Source organism: Mirounga leonina, unplaced genomic scaffold, assembly GCF_011800145.1.
Source record: "Mirounga leonina isolate KUSES-001 unplaced genomic scaffold, KU_Mleo_1.0 Mir_150, whole genome shotgun sequence".
NCBI classification, from domain to species: domain Eukaryota; kingdom Metazoa; phylum Chordata; class Mammalia; order Carnivora; family Phocidae; genus Mirounga; species Mirounga leonina.
This window is the reverse complement of record NW_023270374.1, coordinates 22,159,778-22,178,165: the sequence shown is the minus strand read 5'-3', so window position 1 is coordinate 22,178,165 and position 18,388 is coordinate 22,159,778. Positions and strand designations below refer to the sequence as shown.

Sequence of the window (18,388 nt, the reverse complement as noted above, 5' to 3'; positions counted from 1 at the left end):
ACATGGACAGAGAATCAGGACTCTGCAGGGTCTGCGATATTTTTGTTCCAATCCTTCCTCTGGCTTGCTCTCCATCCCTCATAAAAAAGTGATCACCCCTCTGGGGTGCTGGAAATGTTTTATATTGTGATCGGAGTGGTGGTCACAGGGGTGTATACATATGTAAGAATCCACTGAGCTGCACATTTAAGATTAAGTACACTCGACAGCATGTATGTTATAGAGCAACAGAAAATAATTTTTTTTTTTTAATTTCATCCTTCTCTTACCATCAGGAGAATTTTGCTCTTTCCACAGGTGTCTGCCTCGCTCAGGTGACATCTGGAATACCATCATCAGAGGCATCACCCTTCAAGATGAGGCAGCATCTCGTGTCATAAGCCTCTTGTGTGCCAGATGCACCTGAGACTTCCCATTACCGAAACCTCACCTTCGGTGAGGGAAGTCAGAGTTTTCCTCCCTAGTCGACAGATTGAAAACTGAGGCTCGGGGGCGCCTGGGTGGCTCAGCTGGTTAAGCATCTTACTCTTGGTTTCCACCCAGGTCATGATCTCCCTCTGCGCTCAGTGGGGGAGTCTGTTTCCCCTCTCTCTCTCCCTCTGCCCCTCCCCGCACTTGCGCGCATGCGCTCTCTCTCTCTCTCTCTCTCAAATAAATAAATCTTAAACACACACACACACACACACACGACCAAGGCTCAGTGAAGTGCAGTGGCTCTCCCAGAGCCACCCAGGAAAGTGGGATCTCCGCCTAGCTCTCTGTGACCCCTAGCCAGGTTCTTTCCACCGTCCATGGCCATGCCTCATTGACCAAGTGAAATGGGTCCAGAAAAGGGAGTAGAGAGCAATAGCATTCTGGAATCATGGCATATGCAGAGAATGTAAAAACCCAAAAAAGAAGTGTTTCTTATTTAAAAAAAAAATATTTAGAGAGGTCACAGAACAGTGGTAAGAAAGTGATGTGTCTTGTCCCAAAGATGTCATTGTTTGTCCTACTCAATACTTCTTTTAAAAAATTACTTACATGGAGAAAAAGCAAAGTCAGATTTCCGTGGTCTCTTAAAGATCAAATCTGGCTACCCTGAGCCCATATTCCCCATGACATACACTCTCCAGTTTGCCCCAGGTCCCACCCAGCTAATTTCACTCACTGAGGTGGGGGGGGGGGTTGACAATCTATTATTTGGTGGGCTGGCATTTATTCTTTCTCCTACTGGGAACCATGCTCCAATTGTCCTCAGAAAAACTTCCCCTTCCCCACTTCTAGTCCAACTACTTTGAGTTGGATTGTTTTGTGTTTTTTTATTATTATTATGTTATGTTAATCACCATACATTACATCATTAGTTTTTGATGTAGTGTTCCATGATTCATTATTTGCATATAACACCCCATGCTCCATGCAGAACGTGCCCTCTTTAATACCCATCACCAGGTTAACCCATCCCCCCACACCCCTCCCCTCTAGAACCCTCAGTTTGTTTTTCAGAGTCCATCGTCTCTCATGGTCTTTGAGTTGGATTGAATCGATCCCTGGCTGCCCATGTGGTTTAATCCTGACAATCAGAGCATCACATTAACCTGTCCATAATGATTGGCAAGAGCTCAGGACTGGACATATGACCCAATCAGAGCTAATGAGGTACAGTGAAACTCTGATGGGGATTTCCTGTGAAAATAGCATGCTAGACATGAACCTGCATGGTATAGCCTGGAGCTGTTGTCAGCAACTGAAAAGCATGTGGAGTCTGAGAATGAATCCAACACAGAGGAGAAAAAATCTTAGTGATAGAGAAGTGTCAGTGTTCTTTTTGAGGCCCTTGATCAAGCTGTACCTGAAGTAAATATCCTGTATTCATTTATGTGAGCCAACAAATTACTTAGTTGTTTTGGTTTTGGTTTTGGTTTTGGTTTTAGTTTTGGGTTTAGGTTTAGGTTTTTCTTTTCTTTTCTTCTTCTTCTTCTTCTTTTTTTTTTTTTTGTTATTGTTCATTTAACTTATTTGAGATAGTCAGGAGCCATTTGTTTGCAAGCAACAGAAAATTCTGAAAAGGTTCCTGGGCTGGTAGACAGCAAAATCAGGACCCAATGCATCAAAGTGACAAGAAACCTTAATTTCAACCCAACATAAAGATAGAACTTCCCCACACTGAATTATTAAGGAGTAGCAATATGTTGTGAAATCCAAGTTAAAAATTTATTGTCAGTGTGTCAATTTTGGCACAGAGTAGGTAGTTGGAGGAGATAATCTCAACCTTAGGCTCCTTCCAACTTGATGATCCTATGAACAGCAAGAATAGAATATCCCTCAAGGAAGATTTCCTGAACACCCTGGGGATATTCCTCCCCTACCCCTATTATCCATTATTACTAAATCCCAGTTGTTCCTTTCACAATAATTACCACTATTTTAAATTTCATTTATATTTAATTTTACATTCATTACATTTTTATTTTTTAAATTTAATTTTTAATTTTAGATTTATATTTTTGTTTACTTGTCTGCCCACCCATAGACTGTAAGTTCCATAAGAGCTGAGACCTTGTCCATTTTATTCTCCTGTACCTCCAGCACCTAGAAAAAGACCTACCACACAGTAGGCTTTCAATGAATTCTTTCTTGAATGAAGGAAAGAAGGAAGGAGACCGAACTCCCTGGCCCTGTGTTTTCTATAAAGTCACTCAGAAAACCAGTGGCCAAATGGGACCCACGAGGTCTGGAGCTACTGAGACTCTTCCACACCAGCCCTATGTAAAGATATCTCCTCGATGCCATTTAATAAAGCATGTCATTTTAGTAAAGGACATTATGCCACGTACTCTCTAGAGAGTTCACCTTTGTCTAGGAACAGTTGTCCCTCTTGCCTTAGTAATCCAGCATAGGAGACGGTCCCTGGGAGTCAGGGGGTCTTTCTTTTACAGGAGAGGAAACTAAGGCTCAGAGAGGCAAATAACTTACCCAACATCACACAGATCTCAAATTTAGGGTGAAGGCATTCTCAAGTCTGTGCTTTCTGTTATCCTACACTTAGTTTTCTGACATGAATATGTGGGTGTGTGTCTGTGTGTGTGTGTCTGTGTGTGTATTTTTCATTCCCCAGCACTCTTTTCTGCAAATGGTCTTTCCATGCTCTGGAGACTGAGGCGCACACATACACACCCCGAGTCATCACCATCTTTCTTTTATTTATTGCACTGGAGGAGTAGGAAATAACATAGGCCTGCTAAGGAATAAGCAAATTCTGGGTAAATTGCATAAGTGGGATTTTTTAAAAGCACACGAAGTTAACCCTACAACAATCCATACATTTCAGAACATCATGAGGGACCTGGGGGTTGTGCATGAAGAGGTATGCTCAGTAGCATCTTATACAAATTAACTGAACTCAAGACCCTTTCCTCTCCTATCCAGCCCAGCCTCCTGGACCCACAGACCAAACCATAGTGCCTGGGGATGAGCGAGCAAGAGCAACAGAGAGAGAAGACTTTGATTGAAACCAAGACATTGGGAGGTCTCTGCCTCTGATTCTGGATTATTTGAATCAAGAGAATTCATTTGGCCTCAAGCACTTAATCACTTCATGCCTCTTTCTGGTTTTATTCTGAGAAATCAAGAGGAAAGAATCATCACAGGGGTTGAAGAAGGCCTTTTTGTCTTTCTAGCTGTTGCTTCTGGATTCCCTTACCCAATGCCCAATGCATATGTTTGGCCAGATGGCTAAGACTCTTGGCGGCCAATTCAGCTGCTCAAGAACATGGTTGTGCTTAACCTCATCAACTTGACTCAGCTTCAGTTCATCCTGGGGTAGGAGTGCTGCTGATCTGTTTAATTAGTTTAATGAGGGCGGAAGGAACTGGTCCACATTTTTAGTTTGCTGCACAGAGCAAATTGGTTTGTCTTGCTCCCTTCCTGATCATTTCAGTATTCAGTGGGAGAACTGCTCTCATTACCATTTTGGAAGGGGTTTTCATGCCCTTCCTCTCACGTGAGGAGTTGGGTGCTATCCAAGGTACCAACATGAACTGGAGTCCAGGAACTCGGTTCCTCGAGAAGTGAGTTTCTAAACGATGAGAACACAGAGAACACAACTGAACACGTGCCCACTGGAGGACTGAACGCTCTAGTGTAGAACTTCCTGCTCCAATAAAATGCAGCATTTGAGTGTTTTACCTAAAGCATGGTCTCCGAAGTGGGGAGCACAAGGAGGTCCTTTAAGGTTTGGGATAAAGTGTTAGGATTTCTATTTGTTTCTTTATCTTGTTTTGCTATTTATCTAGAGGGATGAAGAACAAGTCAGTCTGGATTCCTGGAACTGGGGAGTCACATTAATGGGGGGGAGGGGTTAATAGCAAAAGCTGCTGTTGGCAGTAGTTTCAATGTTCTAGAGTTGGGACCAAGCACTGAGCCTACTGGAGAGGGGAACCTCCATCCTTCCTCCTTGCTGACTCCAGACAAACACTGCACCCCAGGCAGAAAAGAGGCAGGCTGGGTTTGGATGTTTTGCAGACCTGGCTGAACTAAGCATGGGTTCAGGGGATGTAAGGTAGGATGGATGAGGGCACTCCAATCTGGAAGGGTGTCAGGGGGAGCTCCTGACTCAACTCCACGATGGGGAGGGGTTTACCCATCAAGAAGCTCTCCAGAGTAGGCATTGGGGTCTTCCTGAGACCGAGTCACCACCTTGAACTGGCGCCGGAGAAAACCTCCATAGCGCTTCTGGTTGTCCCATTTGAGCTTGGGACGGATGCGCCTCAAGAAGCCACCGTAGCGTTTGTACAGGTCCTCGTGGCCCGCCCTACCTCCGTCCCCATCCCCCTCCCCAGCCACTTCTGAGCTTCTCTTGGGGTATTTACGCAAGAAGCCCCCATAGCGTTTGACCTGCTCCTTGGTGTCCTCCTCATTGGAATCCAATGCCCCAGCCTCCAGGGCATCATCATTCAGCTGGGTGTCCCCCATCAGCTCAGACTCCCCTCCCTCACCCAATCTGCCAGAGAAACCCCAGAGCTTCTCCGCCAGGCTCCTGCTCAGGGCATTCTCCTCTGTCGGAGTGCTGAGGAGAAATCTGTTTTCCTCAAGCTCCTTCGGGAAGGGCCCAGAGCGCTTGGCCAGCTCACTATAGGGTTCCTCCAAAGCGGCCTTGGTCTCCAAGTCTTCTTTGCCATTGAGCCCGAAGGTGAAGGGGGTGAAAAAGGACAGAAGGCCTTGGCATGTCTCCCACTCCTCAGCCGGTAGCAGAGCGGACTGGCATTGCAGGGAACAAATCTGCAAACCCCCCCAAAGACCAGAGTGGTAACATCACCCCCGTCGGACCATCAAGCGCCATGCACTCCCCTGCCCCAGATAGTCCCTGTTCCCATGTCAGAAAATCAAAAGTAGCTGCCATTACTAAGCCCCAGGCTTCCCACTTCAATGCTCCCAGGAGTGCATGAAGGTAGGGGACTGTGCACCTGTGTGTAAGAGGAGGAAAGAGACATGGAGAGGTGGAACAACTTTCCCAGGGAAACGCGGCTACGAAACGCAATGCCAACATCCCAGGTAAGATCTTCCTGGAGTTCTCTGTGGTGTTCTCACTCATCCTCTGAGCTCCTGACTCCAGAGGGAGTATTTGGTTCTCCCCACCTTTCCCAAGTGTGAAGGATATTCTTGCCATGTGATAGAGAGACACGGAAGCCATGCAGGCTGGTGGAGAGAACACATGTGAGGGGTCTGAGGACTCATCAAACCCGGGGGACAAAAGTATCTCCTTCATAGGAGTGCTGGGGGAATTTGAATGTGAACATGATGATGGTCATGAGGATAGCAGTGACAACACTGGACAATTCTGGAACTTGGACCCAGGCAGGCTAATGCCACAAGCCCTGGTGCTTAACCTCTGTGCTCCCCTGTGATCATGTGCCTCTCGCTGAAGAGCGACTAGAACTGTGTGTTGAGGACTTCGCATTGTTATCTCATAGAATCACGCCCATTTTGCAGGTGTGGAAACTGAAGAGGCGGAGTTCCGGGGTCTCGGAGTGAGAAAGCGGCAGTGCTCCATCCACCACACCCTTGGGACCTTTACTCTCACCTGTCTGCCATCAAGGAAGAGACACGTGGGGGAGTTTGATTCAAAGCAAAGCCAACAAGGCCAGGCCAAGAGACACTAAGACCCAGGAGAAGGGTCAAGGCTTGGATCCTGTCCACCAGATCCTGGCATTTGGTGGTGGTGGAAAGATCTCCTTCCATGGGAATGACTAGACTGGGAGGCGCCCAGCAGCCTGGTGGTAAGAAGCCCTGGAAAGTTACCAAAAGGCTATCCACTCCCAAAGCCAGCACTGCCTCCTTAATGACCCTCCTTGTTGCCAGGCATCAGGCTCCCTGGAGACCTGAGTGTCTTTCCCAGAACGGAGCAAGCCGGTGGTGGTGGTGGTGGTGAGGTCCGAGGTGGGGATGGAGGTGGGAACCTGCGCCGGCCGACTCAAGGGCAGGATCTATCTGGCACAGGTAGGACGAGTCTACAGGACAGACACACAGTGGCCCAGACTCCGCACAGATGGCCCCTTCCACACACAGGCCCAGGACCTGGGCATCCTAAAACCTACCAGAGGGTCGACGGGCTTGGGCCCGTCCTGGGTCTTCACAGCACACAAGGAGCACCGGGACAGGCAGTCCGCCATGGCGGAGGGGAACACGAGGAGGTAGGCGGCCAGCACCAGCTCCTGCCAGGCCATGCTGTCTCTGCTCTTCCCGCTGGGGAGGGAGGAAGAGAAGAGGATGAATCTGTGAGCACCTACTCTGTGTCAGTGTCCTGGGCCATCTCGCCAACCCCTGCGGAAATACTGCAAGGCCAATGTTCTCATTCCCATTTCACAGTCAGGAAAATAGAGGCCCCAGGAGGCTCAGTGGGTGCCCAAGGCCAGGGGTCAAGGAAGGGAATTGACGTGCTGAGTACCTGCCACATGCCAGCAACTTTTCCCCGAGCTCACATTCATCTGCGTAATAGCTCCGGAGGTGGGCTCTGCTATTTTTATCAGATAGGTGGGGAAGTTGAGGCTCAAAGAGGGCAAGTGATTGCCCGCACAGCTAGGCAGTGGACAAGCCAGGACTTGACCTGGGTCCGTCAGCCTTCAAAACCCACTTTGCCCATCCCCCAAGCCAGAAGACCCTCAGCATCTGCTTTCCTGGATTCTTTGAGGCCCCATCACCTGCCTTTGTCCCCAGGCCTCAGCTTGTACCCAGACCAGTCCTTTCTGCCTTGTAAGTTCTCTGGAATTTGCCTTTTTCACCCCAGCATTCTACTTGCCATGGCCATCGTTCTACCTTCTCCGAGCTGGCCTCCCTGCCTCCAGTTCCTTCTTGGAACCCTCCTGCCCACCCTAAAATGTCCCGCTCAGCATGGCAATTCTGCGTTCACATCTGTTAGGCTGGGTCAGGCCTGGCCCCTTTTCTAAATGACAGGAACACCCTCAGTCTCATCCCTACACCCTAACACTTGGTCCCAACCATATCCGGCTACTTGCAATTCCCCTAATAAATGTATCAGGCCCTGTCCCATCTCTAGGACTAGGCTTATGCTGTTCCGTCTGCTGGAAAACCCCTCCTCTCCTCTTCTGTTACCTGCTAATTTAGGCCCTACATTTGATATCACTTCCTCCAGGCAGCTTTCCCTGATCTCCGAGGCTGGATAGGATGCTCCTCCTTTGCATTCACCCTGAAACTTGTGCTTCCTCCATCAAAATATTCCACTATTTGCTAATTATCTGAGTCTTCAGGCTTTGGCTCCATGAAGGCAGGAGCTGTGTCTTGTTTTCATCTCTCTCTGTGTTCCTCAAACCTGCAAGCTTGCTCCTACCCCAGGGTCTTTGCACTTTCCATCCCCCGCTCTGCAGTACTCTTAGCCCGATCTTCACAGGGCTTGCTCCTTCTTGTAATTAGATGAAGGCAATGTCAAATCACCAGGGAGCCATCTGCTGCCCTCTGCATTTAATGCCGCTTCCTGGTCCCTCTCCTGTCACGCTGCTTTGTTGGAACCAGAGCGCTCACCATCTCATAGGATCCTATGGATTTGGTGTCTGTTTGCTATTGTTCTTGGCGAGCATCGTCACCCTCACTGGAGTGTTAGCTCCTTCAGGACACGGGCGCTACCTGTCATGGGCTGTGTCCCTGACCCGCCCATAGCAGGCACATGCAGTAAATGCTAGGCATGGGAGTTCATGCTTCACAAATAGTCTGTTAAAAGCTCTTCCTCTCATAATTAACTCTTATAAACCAAATATCAAGACTCAACGCCATTCAAAAGGGGGCACAGGACCTTTCTCCCAACTGGAAATGGGGAATTCCCCTGAGACACCCCACGCAGGGCGGGAGGCTCCAGGCTCTTCCCAGCCTCGTCTTTGCAGCCGGACGCCTGTCACACTGCTCACAAGGATGCTGTCCCTCCTCCAAGTCTCCTGCGCCTGCCTTTGCAGCAAACTGCCCTTGTTTGCTCAGGGGATTTAGAGGATACCTCCCATGGCCCCGGAGTCCCACGTTGTAGCCCAGAGACGGGTCTCCCCCTCGGGGCACACAGTCCTCTCCCCCCCAGCCCAAGTACACCTAGTAAGATCCCAGCCAGCATTTACGGAGCCCTCCTGTGCTCCAGGCCTTGAACTGAGCCCCTAGGCCCATCATCCCATCTACTCCTCCCCAGTGAGGTGGGCACTTCCGGTTCAGTGAATTGCCCAAGCTGGGGTGCAAGGCTGTTCTGCTTGACTCCCCACACTTGTGCCCTTAATGATTACAATTTCCAGAGCAACTTTGATTCATTACCAGCTGAACCCTCTGTGAGACCCAGAGGACCCATTGTCTAGGGCCTTCGACTTGTATATTGTCCTCAATCCACCCACCAACTATGGGAGGTTCGTATCACCATCCCCACTTTATAGATGAGAACACTGGTGCTCAGAGAGGCTTGGCAGATCTCCTGAGGTCACACAGCGATTGAAGGAGAGAACCCGGGCCTCTCTCGAGGCTGGGCAAGTTCTGCTCCCCAAAGAAGGGAGGCTCAGAGAAGAAAACCCAGGAAAGTGGACGTGGGTCCATCCCACCTCTCTTGCCCACCCTGGACATTCTCTCATGCTCTACCAGCTGCTGGGCGGCTTTGGGCTCCAGAAGAGTGAGCTATACGTCTTATATGCAGACACAAAGCAGCGAGCTCCTGTTTTCTCCTTTATCAGTGATGGCGATGTCGGGGCTGGCCCCTTAGGAGATCGGCAGTGATTTACCTGCTGGGGAGGAGCCTACACTACACATCTCCTGGCCCCCAGGCTTCCCACACAGCGCAGCTGCCAAGGTAGGAGGCCTGATTTGAGATCCTTTTTGTCCCAGGCAAAAATAACGTCAGCAGCCTTTCCTTTCATCCACTAACTTTATATTTAATAATAATCCTAGCTGATCAGATGGATATTAAGTACTCATGACGTTCTGAGTGATTCTCATGAATGAACTCATTTCTACTCATCATGACTCTCTGGGGGGGGTACTATTGTCATGCCCACTTTACAGATCGGGAAACTGAGTTAAGATGCTTGACAAGATTCTAGAGCGAGTAAGCGGTGAAAGCAGGGATTTGCATCCGGGGGGTCTGCCTCGAGCCCACCTTCTTAACCAGGGGGTACTGGCCAGGCTCCCCCTTTCCCCCTCCCACCCCCACCCCCAGGCTCCAGCTTCTCCCTTCCTCCCTCCCTCCCTCCCAAGCAGCCTCCTCCTGGCTCCAGAGCAGCCTCCAATCTTCCCAGTCTGACTGCACCCCTGCCCTGCATCCCAGCTCTCCACTGCCCTTGAGAGGAAGCTTGCCTCTTCCCCAGATGCTCATGGGCTTTCCCACCAAGCGGAGCCGACGCTGACTAGTGCTCACTGCGTGCCAGGCCCTTCTGAGACCCATCTGCATCTTAACCCATCTGCCTCCTAACAACCCCATAAAACTGGGACTAATATACTTTCCATTTTATAGGTGGGGAAATGGAAGCACAGAGCTTATGTCATCTGTCTAAGGGATCCCAGCAAATGCACAGCACCCAGCCTGGCTGTGAGCTTTGTCTGATGTGGGCCTGACCACACCACCTGCAATTTTAACATGAATGCCCCATGTGCCCCATCTTCCAAGCTTCACCCAAGGGTTTCCCTCTGCCTGGAACACCTCTGTCACCCCACCCATCCACTCCCATCTCCCTCTGACCTGGCTAACTCTGACTTGTTCTTCAAAACTCAGCCTCAGTTGCCTCCTCCAGGAAGTCTGCCTGGATTAGGCCCCTCCTCAGAGCTCCCACAGTCACCTAGGCTGGCTCTATCACATAACTGCTTCTTGTTTTCTGAGTTCCCTGACCAGGGGGGACTTCAACTCCGCAAGTGAAAGTCGCTACGGTGAGGGTGTGTGGTGCGTGTGAGGATAACAAAGAGGCCAGGGTGGATAAGGGGGCATGAGGCAGGAGACTGGGCTAGAAAAGCAGAGAGATGAGCTGTGGGCAGATAGTGAGGAATGTGCATTTCACTCTAATGCTATGGGAAGACTAAGGCCATCTGAGGACTGATGAATGAACGGATGCGTTAACGGTGTGCCCAGCACAGCACACAGGGCTCCAATGCGAACAATAGCTCCACCCAGGTTTGTTGAGTGAATACACAGGCCACCCCTGGATGTCTGGGAAGCCTAGTTTGAATTTTTCTGGATCACAGCTCCGTGCCCCCAGAGAAACCTCACAGGGACTGCAGTTGTCTAAAACCAACACTGCTAAAGGAAATTCAGCTAATGTTTTGGAAACCAGGGAGCCAGGGGAGGGGAGGGAAGAGGAGGTAAAAGAGGGCAGACAGGAAGGGGAAGGGAGCCAGAAGGAGGGATGAGGGGGTGGGGAAAGGCAGAAGAAGGAACCAGGTCACATGATGAATATTAGGGGCTTTATTCTGAGGCTTTGATTCTTTCCCTGACTTGCTCAAGGCGTGACCAGAGCTGTGGTTCCTTGGCCCTGGGAAGGGCTGAGTCCCTGTCTCCCAGCAAAGCCCCTCCCACCCCATCTCCCCCCCACAGGCACCCCCACGCCCCGCTGTCATAGCCTTGGCTCCCTGGGCCTCAGTGGGTTTCCCAGGAAGAGCTGGGGAGGGAGGTTAATGGCATGGGGAGCAAGCAGAGGGCTGCCTAGGGAGGATTAGGGCAGTGATAGGGGTCAGGCAGGGTCAGGCAGGGCTGAGGCCTCTGGCTTCCTCCTCCCCAGCCTGCAGCCCTCTCCCTGCACAAGGCAAACATCCAGATGCTGCAGACTGGCCGCCTGACTTGCACAGGGATTTTTTTTTTAATTCTGTTGCCACCATTTTTAAATTGGGACATTTTTACATTTCAAAATCTTAATTTGCAGCTTATCTTAAAAAAAAATCAGAAGTTCTGGAGACATCGGGCCTGCATTGTAATATGGCAACAGTCACCCAAGGGACATGTGCAGCCTGGTCACCACTGTCCCCACCCAGTGGTTTCCCTCACGTCTGCTGCTGAGCGTCTGATAGACACTTGACTCTGCGGCCCCTGCATTGCCTACTCCAACAACTTGGAGAAGCAGCGTGGGGTCAGAGAGGAGAGGGGTGCCTCCAATTCCTTCCTGACCCAGAAGCAGGGTCACCAAGTGCTTAGTTATGCGGATTCAAATCCCGACCCACCCCTTAGCCCCAGTCTGGGAAATTTACTTAACTTTGCTGTGTCTCCGCCTCCTTGGCTACATAATAGGGCTAATAATAATGCATCAGGGGGTGAGTGTAGGAATTAAGTAAGAGATCATGCACAGGGCACCCGGCAAGGTACCTGGCACATAGTAGGTGCTTTAAATAATGGAGTATGCAGGCTCCATGCAACTTTTAGGCTATAGGAGGTGCGAAAAGAAGAAGGCAAAAAGGAGTGATAACAAAGGCCTGGAACACAGTTGAAACTCCAAAAAACAAGTTGTTGAATGAATGAACGGCCACATGCGGAGGGCCTACTGTGTGCCAGGTGGGACTGCGTGCTCCGTATGCATGGTCGCATTGGTCCAATAACAGCCACCACAGCTCAAGAGCCTACTAGGTGCCAGGCTGTGCATTCCCACTTTACACACATGACTCTAATTCCTCACCACAACCCGGGGGTGAATGTCTTTATACCCTTTGTACAGAGGAGAAGACTGAGGCTGGGGAAGGCGAAGTCGCTTGCCCCAGTTGGCTTGGCTTGTAAATGGGAGTTAGGCTTCTGACCAGATCTCTTTGGGTTAAAAGCTGACTCTAATAATGACACATCAGCCCTGAGATTTTCACCATGCAATCCTATTTCCTGCCTATTGTAGGATAAACAATTATTGTGCCATGCCAGATGGGTCCTTTCACCTTTGCTCGGGGGATTTTCTTGAAGTCGTACATCAGAGATAGCCCTGCCAGCTCATCAACTCCGATCCAGAAAGAGCTAAGAAGACACGGCACTTGGATGCTCATGGGCTGAGAAGTGGAAGCAAGCCCACTTGGGGGGCAGAAGGGCAGCGTCAGGTGCACAGACCCCAGTGGAGAGCATGCCTTGTCCCCCAGGGAAGGAGGGGCCCCCTTCACGGACTGGGTGGGCCAGGGGCCCTCCCCACAGCCCCTCCCAAAGAAAAACTCTCTTTACTTGCAGGTCTCTGAAGGACTCCTCAGCCACTGCCTCGTGGGCTTTGTGACAGCCCAAGGAGGGAAGCAGGGGCTGGTGAGGAGGAGGGGTGATTCTCCCCTAACGGGCAAGGAAATTTTGGACCCACCAGCCTCCATGATCAGGTGATCCAACCCTTTCTACTCCATCTCGTTCTCTCTATGCACACATCTTATTGTTTCTGTATCTCTGGAGAACCCTGAGATCGTCTCCAACACCCCTCCCCATCCCATCTGCTTACTATCATAAGCGGAGGGTTGAGACAGGGACTGGAAGCCCAGGTGCCCCAAAATATTGACTAGTTGGTCTTTCATGGACCAAGTTTGCCGATCCCTGCTTTCATTTAATCTTATCACTGTTTTTCTAATTCAGATTATTCTCACCATTTTGAAGCTTTCTTGGGAAAAATCGGAGGGGAGTCGCCCCCTCCCCGAGCCTCGGCTTCTAACTTCTTGTCTGTGAAGGGGCTGTATCACCCCCTGCCCTGCGCCAGGGCTGCCCCAGCGACACAGAAGTCCCTTCTCCCACCCAGGCCCCAGAGTTCCTGGAGAGGGAAGGGACTGCCTGCCCGCCCTCTCATCTCCTCTCGGTGATATTTCTATATTGTAGTCAGAGGGCTCAGAGGATTAAAAAGCCAGCATGGAATAATAATGGCTTGATTTAACATTGCAATTATCTCTCCCAGCACTTTATCGCATATGATTATCCCTATTTGATAGCAGAGGAAACGGGAAAAGGTAGGAATGAAGTCACTTGTTTAAGGTCACATCATGAGTCAGGAAGGAAGTGGAGACCGAGCTGGGACCTCCCACACCCAGGCGGTGACTCGAACTGAGGAGATGGCGTTTCAGTGACCCTCCAACCACCTGCCCCATGGCGGCTGAGGGGCGTGCCAGGCCCGTGGCCTCCTGTGGCCACTACGGGGGCAGCCACAGGCTTAGGCGGGAAGGGTGAGGACCAAGGGACCAAGGGCAGGCACGGCTGAGCTGGGCTCTCTGAGTCCGTAGCATCCCTGCCTGGCCCAGCTACAGGGCCAAACTCGCTTTCAGCTCCATTACTGCATGTTCGCCCTCAGGAGAATCCAGGAGGCTGGCGCGATGAGCCTCATTTTCCAGATGGGGAAAGAGAGTCCCAGAGAGGCAAGATCACCAGGTCAAGGCCGAGAGGCAAAGACATAGCAGAGGCAGGCTTGAAAGTCAGTCTGCAGCTCCACCCACAAACAGTCCCTGAGGCGTGGGGTCACGTTAAATGTCCTCCCACCAAATTCTCATGTTCCTGGAGATGAGACTGTTTCTGGAGTTTTACCACCACCACCACCCCCACCTGAAAACATATAAAGTTCACCTTTGAGGGTCTTCAGGGGCTGGCAAAGGGAGATCCTGAAAAGTGGAGGAAGATGTTCCTGTGAGGCCTTTAGGGTCATTAACAAAGAATGGATTATCACCTGGGGGGGATGGGAGGCTCGGATCCTGGATGGAAAGTGAACCCACCGTGTAGTCTGGCAAGAATCAAACAAAGCACAGAACATGTGGGATGGGGGCCCACGCACAGGGCCAGCCCTCTCTCCTGGGCCATTTGCTGTTCGAGGACCAGAGTGAAACAGGGCCCTGCACTCCATGGTCATGGGGGTTATTCACTTTGTTTTTAAAAGAATGATTCTTAAGAGCAGGAGTCACATGAAACCCCCGCCCTTTGTTATTTGACGCAATTAAGGGATGGGGAGAAAGGCAAAGGAAGATGGGTCAGAGAGAGGGGGGGATAGAGATGCAGAAAGAGAGACAGAGACAGAGAGGAAGACAGAGACAGAGAGAGGCACGTGTGCCAAAGAGTAGCAGAGACCCTTGTGCACAGAGAAAGAGATAAAGACACCAGAGAAGCAGAGAGATGGCGCAGAACAGAGAGGGAGAGGTGTGGGACCAGAGGGAGAAGGTACAGGAGGAACAGAGGAGCGGGGGAGGGGAAAGAGGAGGAGGGGAGGGAACAGAACCAGAGCCAGTAGACTTGGATTCAGCGCATTGACCTACTGTGTAATCACAAACACCAGTTCCTCCTCCTGCCAGTGGACCAGGGAGCCAACCGCATAATAACTGCTCACTAAACCCTTCTCAGCTTAAACTAACTGTCCGATGACAGGTCAAAGAGCCAAATGACGGCGGACAAATATGGTGAACAGGCCTGGAGCCTCCCACTCTGGCCAGGGGGACAGCTGGATGGCCTCAGGGAGAAGCCTCCTGAGCCCAAGGCTGTGCCTTGTGGATCTGGGCCATTTACCCTCCTGCCAGAAGCATCAATCTGGACCTGGGCTGGGAGGGAGGGCCCAACATCAAAGGACCCAGGACCCCGCTCCATCTCCAGGGCCTGATCCTGGGCTTACTGAGTGTCTCCAGAAATATTTACTGCCCTCCACAATGGCCAGCCCTGTCTCAGTGAAATCATTTTAGCCCTTTGTCCGACGCAGTGAGATTAACCAACATTTATGGGCTGAGATGAGCGAAAACGGTGAGAGAAATCAGCTAGCCAACTGCACCTTCTCAGACACGCGTTGAAATCAAACCAACTATTGATCCCACTTAGAATGATGGAAGACATCTAATAAATACAAAAATTGTACAAGAATGGCCCAAGGAGGTAGGCAGCGGTAGGGGGGCCAGGGAGGATCGATCAGGAAGAGACTTCCTGATCCCGAGGCAATAGATGAAGAAATGGTCTTCTCTTGGTGTGGAGAGGACAGGATTGGGAGGGGAGGGGAGGGCCGGCCCCACAAACTGAAATACCAGATGTATTTCCTGGACGTAAGGCACGGCTCGATGGTGTGGGGGTGATGAAGACTGAGGGGGCAGGGGTCCAACTCTGCTGCTTTGGACAGTGAGAACTTGAACAGGTACTCTAGCATTTATTGAGTACCTACTGAATGCCAGGCAAATTACAGTATCCCATGGGAGTCTCACAATAACCTTTGGAGGTGAATACTATTACTAGTACTGCGTGGATGAGGATATGAACACTCGGCTACTGTCCCCAAATCACACAGCAAATGAGTGGTGAGACCTGGGATTTGAGCCCAGATCTGGGTGATTGTGAGACACACATTTAGACAATATACGGACCATTCCTGGCTCCCAGGAGTTATCTCAAGACCCGAATCCCCGTCCGTTTGCTTTATGATGATGGCAAATTTCTCAAATAGCTCCCGAGCCAGTCCCTTTGCCTGCTCTGCTAAAACATGCCGGGTTCCTTGGGAAGCACGGCGACATCTCACTCCCAGCTGCAAGCGGGGACACAAGATTTGCCTGCCACCCATCACACCTCTAGCTCATCTGGAGCAAAGCAGTGGGCTTGAGATCCCGTCAGCAAACGCAAACCTCCCCCAGGCAGCGCAGCTCACCCTTGGGCTGCTGCAACCGCTCCCCCACGCAGATCTCAGTGCCTGGAGATAAATGACCTGCAAAAATAGAACAAAAGGCAAGGTGGAGTGGGATTGAGGGGAGGAAGAAAGGGGGAAAAGAGAGGGAGATGTGGCGGTGGGAGGGGGAGGCCAGGGGTTGGCATTCTGAAACATTTGCCATGGATCTTGACTGGAACGCCTGTCAAATTAGAAAGACTTGTATATTTTATCAACCCTTGGAAGAAAGATGGTAATGAAGACTTTCAGTCTGTGGGAAGGGAATTGAAATCAGATCCAATAACCTGAAGAGCTTGTTTCCCCTGAGAAGGTTGGAGGCTTAATTAAGGAATGTTTGTAAAGCTTGGAGAGATTCTAGATAAAAGATACCCAGGAAAAAAGTACGAGGTCACAGAATTTACTATTCAACCTCCGTGTCGTCACCAGACTTCCACCCCCCACACCGCCTTTTTTTTTTTTCCCCCTTTTTCTGAAGCTCACCAGCTTTTTTGCTGGAGTCAAACTTTGGGATTCTATAATACTTTCCTTGAATAAGGATATCTTTACCAGGGAGCAAATCACTTTCCCATCTGAGCTGCTTCTTCCCTGCCCAACTTGGCTATAATTTACATGAAAGCAACAAGTCCTTTCAAAGTAAAATTGACAAGAAAAATCCTGCTAAGCCTGAGTCTCTCTGCATGCTGTCACTCTTTCCCCATTCCCTCCCACCAAAATAGCCCCAAACTTCATTTCTGTGTAAATTATGTCAAAGGAAACCACTTAAGCCAGCACCCTGTCAGCAATTAAACAGGATCCAAAAAAGAATGAGAAGGCTGAACTTGGTTGTACATTGATGTACATGATACCTGGTAAATGCCAGAGCCCCGAATCTCATTAACGTTCCCCCAGACCTTGTTGTCTAAGTCCGGTGAGAATCAGTGACCTTTAAAACCGCCCTGGGTGGCTAAACTCACTTCTTCCACCCAAGGTATCCCATCTTCACATGGGAACCGTGTATGCCGACTGCTGGGGAAGAAGAAGACCCTGGAGCTAAAACCAAGGGGTGGTCCTCTTGGGGGAGAAGAACCCTTCCACCTATTTAAGCCGGGGCTGCACCGAGGGGGGATTCCGAAGAACTGTCCATCTCACACGGACGGATCTGGCGTTTGTAAACTAGCTTCATAACTGTGACTCTATCTGCTGGATTATCAGACCCAGACCTGAAATCCCCCAGCCCGAGCTCCTACCACCTCCGGGTCCAGAGGACCAGGAAAAACAGATATAATCAAAAGAGAGATTCCCATGCCCCTCCGGATATTACCTGTGCTCTTCTTTGTCCCTGGGCAGCTTCTGGCTGAGCAGATCGGAGGGTGGTGGCAGGTGGCTGGGTCAGGACTCAGGCAGGGGTCTCCCTGACTCTGGCTCGGAAGGAGGTGCCAACGAGGCGGCTGTGAGCATCACCAAAGCCCCTCAGAATGGCAGTTCTGGTGCCTCGCCCCCCCCTTTTATGGACTAGAGCCTCCCCGAGTCGCTCAGCCCTTGCTGAGCACCGGCTGCTGGGAGCCAATGGGGAAGCAGCTCAGAGCAGTCAAAGGAGCAGACCCCCGGGCCCTTCAACTCCAACTCCCTGGGCCCCACACAATAGGCTTCTCTTCGTGACAGGGGATGTGGAGGAGGAAGGCAGCCGTGCAGGGAGGGGGCTGGATCCTGGGTGTAGTGCTGTTTGTCACTTGAAATCCGGCCACTTCAGTCTTTGATGCGTTTCCAGGAGAGTGTCACAGAAAAAAGAGAGAGAGAGAGGTAGGGAAGGACAGAGACAGAAAGAGTTGGAAAAAGAGACACAGAAAGAAAGAGATGGGCAGACAGAGAGATACAGAGACAGATGGAGACACAGAGAGAGAGTCAGACAGATCTGGAGACAGACAGAGGGAGTCAGACAGATCTGGAGACAGATGGGGACAGAGAGAGAGAAGCAGCGAAACAGAAGATTCAGAGAATCAGAAAGAGAAGGAGACACTGTCAGAGAGATAGTGTGTGACACAGACGAGAAAGAGTTGGAAAAACGGAGAGACGCGGAGTGCCAGAGATGGAGCCACCCAGAGAGACGGGGGAGACGCAGGGAGTCAGAGGAAGAGAGAGAAGGAAACTGGGCAAGAGGACAGGCTCTGAGCCTACAGGGATCTAGAGACAGCGGAAGAAGCAGAGAGCCCCCCGACGAGGGAAGCGACGAGAAGGGGGGCAGCCGGAGTCGGTGCCGTGTGATGTGGCGGGAAGAATGTGCTGGAACACTTCTGTGTGCAGACTTGCCTGCACCCACTGCCGACTCTGGGACATGCCTGGGCTGGTGCCAGGCACAACCA

At 50.8% G+C, this 18,388-nt stretch overlaps 1 protein-coding gene across 1 annotated transcript; it reads right to left on the bottom strand.

Moving 5' to 3' along the window:
- Window positions 1–3,018: 3,018 nt before the first annotated feature.
- PDYN (prodynorphin) lies at window positions 3,019–17,509 on the bottom strand. The gene is made up of 4 exons (XM_035006022.1): window positions 17,350–17,509; window positions 16,032–16,088; window positions 6,579–6,726; window positions 3,019–5,262 (listed from the first exon to the last, which is right to left on the bottom strand). Exons 3-4 carry the CDS (start codon window positions 6,705–6,707, stop codon window positions 4,621–4,623), a joined length of 771 nt encoding a protein of 256 aa, XP_034861913.1. The 5' UTR covers window positions 6,708–6,726; window positions 16,032–16,088; window positions 17,350–17,509; the 3' UTR covers window positions 3,019–4,620.
- Window positions 17,510–18,388: the final 879 nt, after the last annotated feature.

Bases quoted from the DNA above. Each gene is read 5' to 3' on its own strand.
- PDYN (XM_035006022.1), bottom strand. From the start codon at position 6,707: ATGGCCTGGCAGGAGCTGGTGCTGGCCGCCTACCTCCTCGTGTTCCCC. The intron at 5,263-6,578 runs GTAGGTTTTAGG...GGGGGTTTGCAG, and splicing joins CCAAGCCCGTCGACCCTCTG to ATTTGTTCCCTGCAATGCCA.